The sequence below is a fragment of the Ahaetulla prasina genome, chromosome 17, assembly GCF_028640845.1.
Source record: "Ahaetulla prasina isolate Xishuangbanna chromosome 17, ASM2864084v1, whole genome shotgun sequence".
Lineage (NCBI taxonomy): Eukaryota > Metazoa > Chordata > Lepidosauria > Squamata > Colubridae > Ahaetulla > Ahaetulla prasina.
In genome coordinates, this window is record NC_080555.1 from 12,032,222 (window position 1) to 12,046,326 (window position 14,105).

General features: G+C 46.9%; 1 protein-coding gene across 1 annotated transcript in view; it reads right to left on the bottom strand.

Annotated features, from left to right (window-relative positions):
* Nucleotides 1–403: 403 nt before the first annotated feature.
* Nucleotides 404–14,105, bottom strand: part of EHD1 (EH domain containing 1) — a 35,824-nt gene continuing 22,122 nt past the window's right edge. The window contains exons 3-5 of the mRNA XM_058160536.1: nt 13,424–13,836; nt 4,314–4,478; nt 404–2,063 (exon numbers count right to left, since the gene is read on the bottom strand). Coding sequence (XP_058016519.1) covers nt 1,539–2,063; nt 4,314–4,478; nt 13,424–13,836 — 1,103 coding nt within the window. The 3' untranslated portion in view covers nt 404–1,538. The remainder of the gene's footprint in view (nt 2,064–4,313; nt 4,479–13,423; nt 13,837–14,105) is intronic.

Genomic DNA, 14,105 nt, shown 5'->3' on the forward strand with positions numbered 1-14,105 from the left:
TTAATCTGCCCCCTCCCCCAAAAAAATCTTGGGGTACACTCCAGACTGAAAGCTGCTCAGACCAGCCATCCTTAAACAAGACACCCCCCCAGCTGATGAATAGCCAGATTCCCACAATTCTCAGCAATGTCCATATGCGCTAGTCCAGGGGTCTGCAAACTTGGCTCTTTTAAGACTTGTGGACTTCAACTCCCAGAGTTCTGGGAATTGAAATCCACAAGTCTTAAAAGAGCCAAGTTTGCAGACCCCTGTGCTAGGGGATTCTGGGAATCTAAGCTGGCCTTCCCTGCTTCCTCTCCCCCCCCTCCTTTCAGGACAGCCGTTAAACCCATCAACCTTTCCTTCCAGTGAACCTGAAGATTCCCAAGAACTTCCCCAGTGAGGGAGATTGTGAGCTTTAGCATTGTGTCCCCTTCGAGGCTCCGTACTCTCTTGCAAATCCATTCCAGGGCTAGTTAATTGGGTCTTGAGGGGAGGGGGGGTGGTCCACAGATTAACAGGATCAGCCGGTGCAAGGAACTGGGAGGTGGGGAGGGGTCCATTCTGCTTTGCCTCAATGCTCATTCCACGTTCTGCCCCCTCCCATGTCTCCTGCCTTTGCCTCAAGAGCCCGGTCTGCAGGAGCGTTTCTCAAATTCAACCAGGTTAATTAAGATGGGTGGACTCCCAACTCCCAGAATTCCCCAGCCAGTTGAAGTCCACCCGTCACCAAAGTTGGGAAACATTGCTCTGCTGTTAGCTGAACCTTTTTTGGTTTCTACTGGATGCTGGTTTGTGCCCAAGGATGTTACAGCTACTCCGGAGAAAACCTGCTTCGCCGCCAGACACCATTTAGGCCCCCCAAAAAAGTGTGCAATGGCAACGAGAACACGAATCCCTCCTCCAGAAAAGGGCGAAGAGGTAAGACTGGGAGAGGAGAGGGACTTCCGGCAGAGATGCGGTGAGAATGGACTTTTGTGGGCAGTGAGGATGTGTGCTCAACGGTGACCCAATTTTCCTCTTCGGCAACGGGTTCCAGGAATAAGGATAAGCATAAAAGGGGAGAAAGACCACCGATTCTCCCTAGAAAAAAAGAGTCCTGCATGTCTCGTCCTGGGACGGCCATCTGGCTTGTGAAAAAACACGCCCTGTCAGAAGATGGTAAAAATCTGAGGTCAGCTATCCCCATTTCCTGGATCCCGCAAGGAATCCAGGATTATATTCTGGCTAAAATTTAAAAAGCGAGCCATTTTTTCCACCCCGCAGCACCACAGAAGATTACAGCCTTAAAACATTGTATTACACTTTCTTCCAGGAGACAAACTCACACACACATATATATGCAGACATATCTACCCAAGTGTAGATATATCAATATATATATATATATATATATATCAGAACATACAGTATTGTACATGTGAGAAAGGCTGGGCGACTCGGCTTCGCGCAGAGCAGGGAGATTCGAACTTGGTCCCCGCCTGTGGGCGCTCTGGCATCTCCCACCCAGAGCGCATTGCTGCGCTCGACCTGTCCGTCTGTAGTTGGGGGAGGGAGGGTCACTCATGCCTGCGCTTGGAAGGCGGCACCAAGTGGGGAGGGAGTTCGGCCGGCAACTCATGCCCTTCCAGCTTGACTTTGATGAGATGGTTGGCCAGGGCGAACTCCTCATCATCCAGCAGCCCGTCCTTGTCCACGTCAGCCAACTTCCAGATCTTGCCCAGGACGGTGTTGGGCAGCTTGGATTTGACCATCTCCTTCTTGGCGCTGGCGCCCGTGATCTTGCCATTGACGGGCGAGAGGGTGTAGAAGATCTCGTCGTAAGTGGGCTTGTCCTTGCTGACCACCCACTCCGCATCGTCGATGCCCTCACCGGCACCCTCGCCGTAGCCGTGGCCGAACGGCCCGTTCATGGTGCCCTCAAATGCCCCGCCCTTCACCACCTGGGAGGGCATCTGCGACTCCTCCTGGCGCACCATCACCATCAGCCGGGCGATGTCGTTGGCCAGCATGTCATCCACCGAGTCCAGCAACTTCTGCTTCAGCGGCTGGAACTTGCTGAAGTCCTGGGTCAGGAGCTGTTCCTGAGGACACACAAACACACCGAGTTGTGACTTTGGGCCAAGAGACAACAGTGGGATGTGTTGACCGGTTGGAAAGGTCAACTACCGGGTTTCTCACCCCCAAATCTACAGGAGGCCAACTGGGAGGATATTGGAGCTTTAACTGCCCCTTCATAAAAGTTTGATGGGAAACAATCAGCAGGCAGTCCTCAGTTTAACAATAGCAACAGCACTTAGATTTATATAGTGCTTCACAGTCCTTTCCAGCCCTCTCTAAGCGGTTGACAGAGTCAGCATATCCCCCCACCCCCAACAATCTAGGTCAGTGGTCTCCAACCTTGGCAATTTTAAGCCTGGAGGACTTCAACTCCCAGAATCCCCCTGGTTCTATCCCCCCCACCTCAGTCCGGGAGGCACGTGAACTGACTCAATTAGCCGGCAATTTAGTCCACGGCAGCTATCAACTCTGGCAGCAAACCAGCGAACGTCTGCCAAGGTTTTCTTTTATCTTCCTTGATGCTGGCGTGTCAGAAGCTCGTTACCGGAGCAACCAGGAAGTCAGAAACAAACAGCAATCCAGGCCAAATGCTCAGTCAAATAGTTCAGCTCAAGTTTTCTCCAGTCAGTTTGATTTGTCCGTCACGAAGTAGTAGAGCAGCCCCTCCTGCTTTTATACCCTGTGGGGTGTGGCTCCGTGACTCAGCACTTTCTAGACCTGCTCCACCCCTTCTTTTGTTGTTCCCGCCTCTCTTGTCTACGAAACCTGGGATCTAATCAGGACTGATTGTCCACAGCTGGATCTGGAAGCATTGCCTGGGCGGAGAGAGATACAGGAGACAGAGGCCTTGTCATCTCCTCCACCTGGCCTGCCTCTGGCTCCTGGAGCTGAGCCAGAGAGGCTGGCCCTGCAGAGGGGAGCCCTGACAGCTCTTCCCCCTCACTCTTTGAGTCACTCTCTGGCAGGGGGCCAGGACCGGGGGGGGGGGGCTGGAGCCACCTAGCTAGGGAATTCTGGGAGTTGAAGTCCGCCAGGCTTAAAGTTGCCAAGATTGGAGACCCCTGATCTAGGTCCTCGTTTTACCAACCTCGGAAGGACGGAAGGCTGAGTCAACCTTGAGCCTGGTGAGATTCGAACTGCCGAATTGCAGGCAGCTGGCAGGCAGCAGAAGTAGCCTGCATTACTGCACTCTTAACCACTGCACCACCAAGGTTCTTTGTGTTCATTTAGTGACCATTTAAAAGTCCGGTTGGAATTTCTGGCTCCAATTCTCGGAATGCAAGGAAAACAGGCCAGGCGCAGCTTAGCAACGACTCAGCGTGTCAACCCTGAAGCTGACCTGGCAGTGGCCGTTTTGGGGCTTCAGTGTTGCCACCACTGGAGCTGTGGGAACGGGAGGGGGGAAGTAGAGATAGCTGGGGTGCTGTAGCCAAAATAAAACACTTTCTCTGGAAACCAAGGACATTCCCACCAGGTGTCCAGAAGGAGGAGGCTGGAGTCATCTAACAGCTTATTGGACCAAGTGACTGACTGTTGGGAGAAAGTGAAAGAACTTTTACTTTCAATTAGGTGAAAACCGCGGGAACATTGAGAGTCGGTTTTCACCGGGTTGTGCCAATATGATGTCCAATAAATCTATTCTTTGAGGTATCTACCTGCCTCGGAGTTTTTGATTGCTATGGATGTGTTACTTGGAACCCTGACACAGCGGCCGCAAAAAAAAAATCACACCAGCCCAAATTCCAGGATTCGGCTTTCTTAACAGCCTCCACCCCACCCCCAAGAGTACAGGTAGTCCTCGACGTCCAACAGTTTCATTTAATGACTGTTTAAAGTTACAACAGCACTGAAAGAAAAGTGACTTATGACCGTTTTTCAGACTTACGACCTTTGAAGCATCGTCGTGGACACGTGATCAAAATCCAGACGCATTTATGACAGTTGCAGTGGGGCCATATGATCCTCTTTTGCGACCTTCCGACAAGCCAGGTTCACTTAACAACCAGGTTACTAACAACCACAGCACCGATTCCCTTAACAACTGTGGCAAGAAAGGTCGTAAAACGGGGCAAAGCCCACTTAACGAATGTCTCATTTAGCAACAGAAACTTAAATAACTGTTTCACTCAGCAGCAGAAAATTTTGGGCTCAACTCTGGCCGTAATTTAAGGACCAATTGTACAAGGTTAACATGATCTTGTGTGATCCCACTGGGGCACCCTCTTCCCACAGCTTCCCCCTTCCTCCCTCGGGGCCTGACCCAGGATTCTTACCTGCATCTTACGGAGGCTGGGAAAATCTCCAGGTGAGATCTGGTGCTCCCGCTCGATCTTCAGGTAGATCTCACCCAGGTTGCTCAAGAGCTCCTTCTTCTTGCTCTCCTTGCCGAAGACGTTGGGCATCTCCTTCTTCAAAGAACTGATGATGTAGGCGTGGACCTACCGAGAAGCAGAAGGGAGAGGTTTTGAGGAGGGGGCCTCTCATCCAAGCCATTTGGGGATGGCAGTGGGGGCTGCTTGCCAACGTCGGAGCCTTAGAATACACCTAGCAACTGGACTGTATTTATTTATTTTATTTTTATTTATTTATTTTTCAAATTTATATACCGCCCTATCTCCCTAAGGACTCAGGGCGGTTCACAGGCAGTTAAAATACATATAAATACAGATACTGTATCCTGACTGGACCATGTGAATTTCCAATTGGAAAGATGGTTTAATGAAGCAGAACCATCAAGCACATGGTCCCGGTGCAGTTGAACGCATGGAGTGGAGAGTGAGGGTTATTTATACTCTCTCTTGGGTTTTGCATTTATTTTTTTTATTGAAAAAGTTTTACAAAAACAAATAATTTTTCCCCTCCCCTCCCCCCTCCCCCCTCCCTCCAGAACCCCCCTCCCCCACCTGGCTTCCCGGAGCAAACACAAGGTATAGTTCAATAAACAAACAGTCATACATTAAATTTTTAGAATCTAACACAATTATAATCCTTCTCTTTCACATCACCTGACTTCTTCCATTAAAGTCAAAAACAAAACGTCCTTCATTCAAAGGCAATCTGAAATCTCTTAATCTGATATCTATTTTGAATATAGTCAATCCAATTCTTCCATTCATTTAGATATTTTTCTTGAGTACTCAAGTACTGCCTCGGAGTTTTTGATTGCTATGGATGTGTTACCCTGACACAGTGGGTTTAGCAACTGTCCAAAGTTATGAAGGCACTGAAAAAGATGACTTATACCAAACATAGAATAAAATTTTCCCTTCCAATCCAAATAACCTCATCCAAAGCTTTTCGTCTCCCAACCCCCTCCCCATTACATAAAATGACTTTCTAATTATTCAAAGGCAATCTGATATTTCTTAATCTGATATCTGTTTTGTAGATAATCAATCCATTTTTTCCATTCAATTAAATATCTTTCCTGCGTATTGTCTTTTAAAAACGCTGAGATTTTAGCCATCTCAGCCAAATTAATAACTTTCAATATCCATTCTTCTATTGTAGGTATCTCTTCTTTCTTCCAGTATTGTCCAATCAACAGTCTTGCTGCTGTTATTAAATTCAGAATCAATTTAGTCTCAATCCCTGTACAATCCGTTATAATTCCCAAAAGGAAAAATTGTGGCAGGAACTTTATCTTCTTCTTCAGTACATTTTGAATAATCCACCAAATTCTTATCCAAAAGACCTTAATTTTCTTGCAAGTCCACCAAATATGAAAATATGTAGCGTCATCACAATCACACCTCCAACATTTCGCTTGGATATTAGGATACATACATGATAATTTTTTGGGATCTAAGTGCCATCTATAAAACATCTTATAAAAATTTTCCCTTAAGTTCTGTGCTTGTGTAAACTTAACATTTCTAACCCAGATTTTCTCCCATGTTTCCAACATTATTGGTTCCTGAATATTCTGTGCCCATTTTATCATACAGTCCTTTACCAAATCCTTTTCCGAATCTATTTCAAGCAACACATTAAGTCATTAACTTTACCTTGTGATTGACCCGGGAAGCCGGGGGATGGGGGAGGGAGGGGGGTGTTTTGGTTTTTTTTTGGGAGGGAGGGGGAAAAAAAGGGGGAAAAATGTTTTTGTTTTTTTAAAACTCTTTCAATAAAAAAAAAAAAAAGATGACTTATGACTGGTTTTCACCCTTACGACCAACGCAGCCTTCAAGGGATTACACGGGATCAAAATTTGGGCGCTTGGCAACTGGCATGTTATTTATGACCGTTGCGGCATCTCGGGGGTCATGTGAATATCACTTGCAACCTTCTCAGCCAAGCTCCTCAGAAGCAAAGTAGGGGAAACCAGAATACAACTGGAAGGGACCTTGGAGGTCTTCTAGTCCAACCCACTGCTCAAGCAAAAGAGACCCTATACCGTTCCAAACAAGTGACTGTCTAGTTTCTTTTTAATGATGAAGCTCCCACAACTTCTGAATGCAAGCTGTTCCACTGGTTAATTGTCCTCACTGTTAGGAAATCCCTCCTTATTTCCAGGTTGAATCTCTCCTTGTTCAGTTTCCATCCATTGTTCCTTGTTTGGCCTTCGGGCGCTTTGGAAAATAGCTTGACCCCCTTCCTCCTCTCTGTGGCAGCCCCTCAAATATTGGAAGATGCTCTCCTGTCTCCCCTGGTCCTTCTCTTCACTAGACTAGCCAGGCCCAGTTCCTGCAACCGTTCATCGTATGTTTGAGCCTCCAGTCCCCTCATCATCCTGGTTGCTCTTCTCTGCACTCTTTCTGGAGTCTCAACATCTGTTTTATAGTGTGGCAACCAAAATTGGATGCAATATTCAGAGTGTGGCCTTACTAAGGCTTTATAGAGTAGTATTAGTACTCTGTAAAGTACTAAGCTCAATGTCCTAGCTCCTGAGCCACCGTGTATAAGGGACCCGGTGGCTCAGGGGCTAGGACGTTGAGCTTGTCGATCGAAAGGTCGGCAGCTCAGCGGTTCGAATCCCTAGTGCTGCCGTGTAATGGGATGAGCTCCCGTTCCTTGTCCCAGCTTCTGCCAACCTAGCAGTTTCGAAAGCACGTAAAAATGCAAGTAGAAAAAATAGGGACCACCTTTGGTGGGAAGGGAACAGCGTTCCGTGCGCCTTTGGCGTTGAGTCATGCCGGCCACATGACCACGGAGACGTCTTCGGACAGCGCTGGCTCTTCGGCTTTGAAACGGAGATGAGCACCGCCCCCTAGAGCCGGGAACAACTAGCACGTATGTGCGAGGGGAACCTTTACTTTTATTAGTACTCTAATACTTGTATCCCTCTGTTAATGCAATTTAGGATTGCATTGGGTTTTTTTAGCTGCCGCTGCACACTGTTGACTCATATTTAATTGGTTGTCCACTAAGACTCCAAGATCCCTCTCACAGTTCTTGGGATTAAGTCTGGTTTCAGCCAGTCTATATGCGTACTTTTGTTTTTTCTTGCCTAAGTGTAGGACTTTACTTTTCTCACCAAAGAATTCGTTGGATAAGGCCCAGTGTTCAGACTGGACTGGATCTAGGACTGTTATAAAAATAAATCTAAAATAAAATAAACAGAAGAAGGGAGCAGCCCTTCAAACCTGCCAATGCAATGGCGTTGACAGATGTGCTCTCAACACGGCTTCCCATGGGGCTCTCAGGGGGTTAAAAAGTTTGAAAGGGTCAAAGCAGCCCTAAAAATACATTCAGATCCAAATTGGCTTAAAGCACTTTAAACCAGGGTTTCTAAATCGCAGCAACTTGAAGTCTGGACTTCAACTCCCAGAATTCCACAGCCAGCATTGTTTAAGATTAAGAAACGTAATTTTAATTTTAAGACACATGAAGAAAGGCAACCTCAACTCAAATCTAAAGGGCCTCTTGTGGCTCAACAGACTAATGCAGTCTGTTATTAACACAGCTGCCTGCAATTACTGCAAGTTCAAGTCCCACCAGGCCCAAGGTTGACTCAGCCTTCCATCCTTTATAAAGTAGGTAAAATGAGGATCCAGATTGTTGGGGGCAATAAAAAAAGTTGACTTTGTATATAAATATATAAATAGGATGAAGACTATTGCTTAACACAGTGTAAGCCGCCCTGAGTCTTCAGAGAAGGGCAGGATATAAATGTGAATTATAAAAAAAAAATATCTGATTCTTAACTTGGTAGTTGTCTTACCAGTGATACCAAAAAAAAATGGTTTGCTATCACCTTCTTCCAGATTTTTTTTTTTGGGCTTTTAAATCTTTTTAAAAAAATTTTTTTCCAGAGCAAAATTTTTTATTTTCCGTAATAATTCCCACAATTTGACCAGTGTACAATACAATCACTTATCCAACAATCGATCCTATACTCAAATTATACTCAATCAGGGCTGCTCGACCGCCACTCCCTCCCTTAATCCTTTCTACCCTTCTCATCCTTCTTCAACTTTCCCCACCATCCTTCTCCTCGCTTTCCTACTTCCCCTCCTCTTCCCCACTTCTCACTGCCATCCTTTCTAACCCTCTATCTTCTCCTTCTTCTTCTCCTCCTATCCTTTCTTCTCCCTCCCTTCTTTCCTACCTACCTACCTACTTTCTTCCTTCTTTACTCCTCTTTCCTTACCCTTTCCCTTCGGGAGTGGTTACTGAGCAGTCCCGACTCTACACCATTCCAACTTGTTTAATTCTACCATTATACCTGTACAATGGCAATCAATCAATTTATAATCTTTCCCTTCCCCCACTCCATTTCCCCCCTCCTCCCCCACCCCCGAGACTTCCCAGAACAGAATACAGGGTATTGTAACTAACAAACATAAAAAATCTTTTTAAATTTTCAAGTTGGCTTTGGCATCTCCTGGTGGTGTCTCATCCAAGAAATACAAATCCAATCCTGCTCAGCTTTATGTGTAGTCCTCAACTTACTAAAAACGGGACCAAAACTAACTGAAGCACTAGGTGAGCTGCGTCCAATTTTACAGTCTTTCTTGCCATGGTCATTAAGCGAATCCCAGAGTTACAAAGTGACTGGCTTTAGCCACTGGACACCCCCTGGGATCACGTGACCCCAGGACTCTGCAACTGTTGTAAATCCATGCTGGTGTATTTTCAAGTGCTTGAATTTTGATCATGGGACTGGGGGGGTGGGATACTGTTCAGATTAGATTAACAAGAGTTGGAAAGGACCTTGAAGGTCATCTAGTCCAACCCCCACCACACCCTGCCCAAGCAGGAGACCCTACACCATCTCTGACAAATGGCAATCCAACTGTGATGGTCGTAAGTGCGAGGCCAGGTCATAAGAAACTATTTTTCCATTATTGTCATTAAAGTTGATCAAATGACTTCAAACAGCCACTAAACTACTGGTTGTAAGTGAAGGGCTACCTATATCGCCTTGTCAATTTTTCCCCCTGTTGTACCTTTGAATCAGGGGTCTCCAACCTTGGTCCCTTTAGGACTTGTGGACTTCAACTCCCAGAGTCTCTCAGCCAGCAATTCTGGGCATTGAAGTCCACAAGTATTAAAGGGACCAAGGTTGGAGACCCCTGCTTTGAATGGTTGGTGAATGAATGGGTCGTAAGTCGAGGACAATGTATTAACTGAGATAAGTGATTCCTCTATAGTTGCATGGCACTGTCTGTTAAACTCGGTTGGGGAATTCTGGGAAGCGAAGTCCACACTTCCTAAAGTTGGCAAAACTTTGGGGGAGGCGGGGGTGGAGGCGAAAAAAACCCTTGCAAGACACAAAGGAAGTTTTATGGAACTTGACAAGAATTTGCCAACTTGGACCAGGAACTCAGAAAGGGAGTTTTCTGGAAAAAAAATTTTCTAATTCCTTAAAAACTTTCACAAAGATCAGATTTTTCTACGTGCGACTTCTCCTTTTAATTGGCTGCATTTATTTAAAAAGCACACATTGTTCTTTCGTTTTGTGATTCTGCAAAACTCTTTCAGAAAAAGGTTTTTTTTTTTCCCCTTTAGCACATCAAACATTAATTTTGGGCGGAAAAGCAGAAAAAAAAAAAAGGAAGAAGTTCTCCTTTTGTTGGGGATACATGTTAGGAAGTTCAAAGGTCAACTGGGATTTCACTTTTGATTGTCGTGCATCTCTCAAAGCAAGGGTCTCCAACCTTGGCCACTTTAAGACTTGCGGACTTCAACTCCCAGAATTCCCCAGCCAGCATGGCTGGCTGGGGAATTCTGGGAGTTGAAGTCCGCAACTCTTAAAGTGGCCAAGGTTGGAGACCCCTGTCTTGAAGCGTAGCCAGACAACTGTAGATGTGAACATTATTGCAAAAACAAAGGGCCAAATTAAGGTCTGAGTTAAATTTAAATTTTAAATCCCAATTTCAGAGAATTCTACCCACATTCCCCTCATCCAGGTGCATCGTTCTTTTTTCCTCAATGAGGTCATTAATGCAGATTTTTTTCCCCCCCCATATTAAAGGATCCTCTGTTGGAAATTTGTGCGTTTCTACAAAGGGAGCTTTTAAGAGAGTTGTGCCCTAGAAGGCTTCTGCTGCGGCTGTTTATGCCTTCACAAAAACAGCACATTCCTAAAAATAGGATGCGTTTGGTGGGAAGTTTTCTAAGCCATCCCTACGGTCCCGGCTTTTTGGAATTAAAGCCCCAAAAAGGCCAGATTTCCTGTGAACGGAGCCAGTACAGACATGCAGCGAAAGAATAAACAAACACACATCTAATTTTTAAAACTTTAAAGCTTTCTTTAAAACTTGGGAGAAAAAAAAAATTGTTGGACATTTAAAGAAAAACCCTTCAATAGTTTAAAGAAAGTCTTTGACTTCCTGGCTTAACGACCTTGGCAAAAAAAAGAAAAAAAGGGTCCCCAAATAGTAGTGAAATCAGTTCTGCTTGCTTGTTTTATGTTTTATAACTTGTTTTATGGCTGCCCTGACTTGTGACAGACATACCAGTCCCGGCCGTCATAAATCGAGGACTATCTGTATTTGCAGGAGGGGGTCAAGAGACCAGCCTGCTCTCCGTACAATGGGGCGCTTTAGCGCAGGGGTCTCCAACCTTGGTCCCTTTAAGACTTGTGGACTTCAACTCCCAGAGTCCCTCAGCCAGCAAAGCTGGCTGAGGAACTCTGGGAGTTGAAGTCCACAAGTCTTAAAGGGACCAAGGTTGCAGACCCCTGCTTTAGAGTAGAGGTCTTCAAACCTGGCAACTTTAAGACTTCTGGACTTCAACTCCCAGCATGCGTGTCAAACTGGATTTCTTTAAGAGCCGGATGAGCATTGTAGTTTTCCCAGGGGTGAAATTGACTTACCTTCCCTACCGGTTTGGAAGTCCGCACGTGCCATCATTGGGTCCGATTGTAGACTCTCTGCGCACGCGCAAAGCCTTCTGCGCATGTGCAGAGGGTCAAAAACAGGTTACTTCCAAGTTAAAACCAGGAAGTAATGACATCCGGGGGTGGGCGGAGCCTCGTGCCGCCGCTGCTACTAGTTCGCCTGAACTGGGAGCATTTCACCTCTGAGTTTTCCTCCATGAGCCAGCGGGATGGGTGGGTGGAGACAGGATGGACGCCTCCTGCAGTACCCTGCCGGGCAAAACAGGGCACGAGGGCTGGGGGAGGCCTTCGCGCAGCTTGTTTTGGGGTGGCAGAGGGCCCCCCGGGCTGGTCCTTTGATATTTGCAGGCTGGATTTAAGCACCCCACGGGTTGGATCTGGCCCGCAGGCCTTGAATTTGACAGTCCTGCTTTAGGGGATTGGCAAGGGTCCTTCCTGCCTGTGTAGGAGGAGGACAGGCAGAGCCTTGGGGTGGGGGGGTGTCAAGAAAGGAACTAGCCTGGAATCGTTACATTCTCACAAATGATTTAAATCAACCTTGGTCCCTTTAAGACTTGTGGACTTCAACTCCCAGAGTTCTCCCAGACTCTGGGAGTTGAAGTCCACAAGTCTTAAAGGGACCAAGGTTGGAAACCCCTGATTTAAATCCTCTTGAATTTCCTTTACTCTTCTCTGCTAACCTTTAAACGAGACTTATTTTCTATAGGCAAGAGCGATCAACTCAGCTTAACTGGAAGTTAACTATGAAGTGGTATACAGGTATACCCTCGACTTACGACCGCAACTGAGCCCAATTTTTTGGCTGCTAAAGGAGACATTCTGGAACCCTCTGGAACGAACTACCTCCAACGTTGCGCCAACTCTCTGACCTCCGAGCCTTCCGGTGTGAGCTGAAGACTCTTTTATTTCATCGAGCAGGACTGGCCTAATAGTTTTTAATAGTTTTAATTAGTTTTTTTAATGGGTTTTAGCAAATTTTTTACATTTTGGCCAATTTAAAATTAGTTTTTTAAAAAAACTAATTTTAAATTGGCCGAAATGTAAACATGTGCTAAAACTTTTGTTAAATGTTCTTAACTTTTGTATTATTGTTTTTACTTGGCTGTAAACCGCCCTGAGTCCTTCGGGAGAAGGGCGGTATAAAAGTTGAAATAATAAATAAATAAACATTCGTTAGGTGAATTTTGCCCCGTTTTACAACCTTCCTTTGCTACAGTTCTTAAGTGAATCACTGCAGTTGTTTAATTAGCAACACGGCCGTTAAGCGAACCTGGCTTCAATCAGAAGGTTGCAAAAGGTGATCACGTGATCCTGGGACACCGCGACCGTCATAATTATGAGTCAGTTGCCAAGCGTCTGAATTTTGGAGATGCCGCAACGGTCGTAAGTGTGAAAAGCGGTCGTAAGTCACTTTTTTCAGTGCTGTAACTTCGAATGGTCACTAAATGCACTATTGTAAGTTTGAGGATTACCTTATAAGTGTGATAGCTAAGGGCTCTTGACACGTAGTCCTGATTCTTTGCCCCTGACAGCCCATAGCATCCTAGCCAGACTCCAAAGATGCCCAAGGCTACCTATCCCCCATCACCACTGCAATCTCCATCATCCCCAGCCATCTCTCAAATGTCTGCACGGGTAGCACTTCTGATTTTTGTGGCCTGTCGGCTGCTGGGCCCTCCAGAGGAGGAGGAGGAGGAGGCGTGGGAGTCAGAGAGAGAGAGACAGACAGAGGTGGAGCCTGGGCCCTCCGTCAGATGGAGAGTCAACAGCCCCCAGGTCTGGAGGTGGCCGATGAGGAACAGCTCGGTCCAGTGCCTGATTCGCAGAAGGCAGAGGAGAGGAGAACCGTGGAAATCTATGGGCCGGTCCTCGGGACAGAAGAGCCACTGCTGCTAGCAAAGCCCCACCCTAGCTCTGGGGATCAAAGGCAGGGAGCAGAGATGAATAGATGTGGTAGACAACTATTCGTCTCCCTGCCGGACGGACCTGTTAGCCTGCGGTGAGACAGGAACTTTCTGCCGGGGCTGCTGGTGCTCCTAATAAAGGAATCACTGCTACAACTTGGTCGTGTTTGGGGAGCTGGATCAGAACACTGACCTTGGCCAGCCGGGCCCTCTTGATGAGGTCGTTCAGCTTCCGGAGGGCAGCGTTGCGGGGCAGCGACTGGATGTCCTTGAAGAGATCTTGTTCCTCCGCCTCGAAGAGTTTACGGTTGTCCGGGATGAGCAGCGGGTGCGACCAGAAGGATCCGATGTAGACGCGCACCACCTCCGGGGTGTTGATGATCTTGCCCAGCGACCACATCAGCGCCCCGTAGACTCGCATCAGCTGCTGAGTCTCGATCTGGTCCGCCTTGTTCAACACCACCCGGATCTTGTCCTCGTGGTTCTTCAGACCTTTGATCACCTCCGAAAACTCGTCCGAGATGTCCAGCTTGTGGGCGTCGAAGAGCAGGATGATGCGGTCAACACGCTCTGCGAACCACTCCAGCACGGCGGCAAAGTCGTAACCTGCGGGGAAACCGAGGCAGAGGTCAGTGGCTGGAGAGGCCTGGCCAGTCCCGTTGAGAAAGCCCAGCTCGTTCAAAGGAGCTGAACTCATACGGCCAACTCGTCCAGATTTTGGATATTCAAAAGCCATAAAGCTTGTCATGCAACTGGGGATGGTTCAAGTCCCCTGCCAGCATCATCATCATCATCTTTTAACGACCCCATAATCCCTGCTGGGACGGAGTCCATTCAGTTGAATGGAGCTAGCAGAGTGTTTTACTGGCCGGATG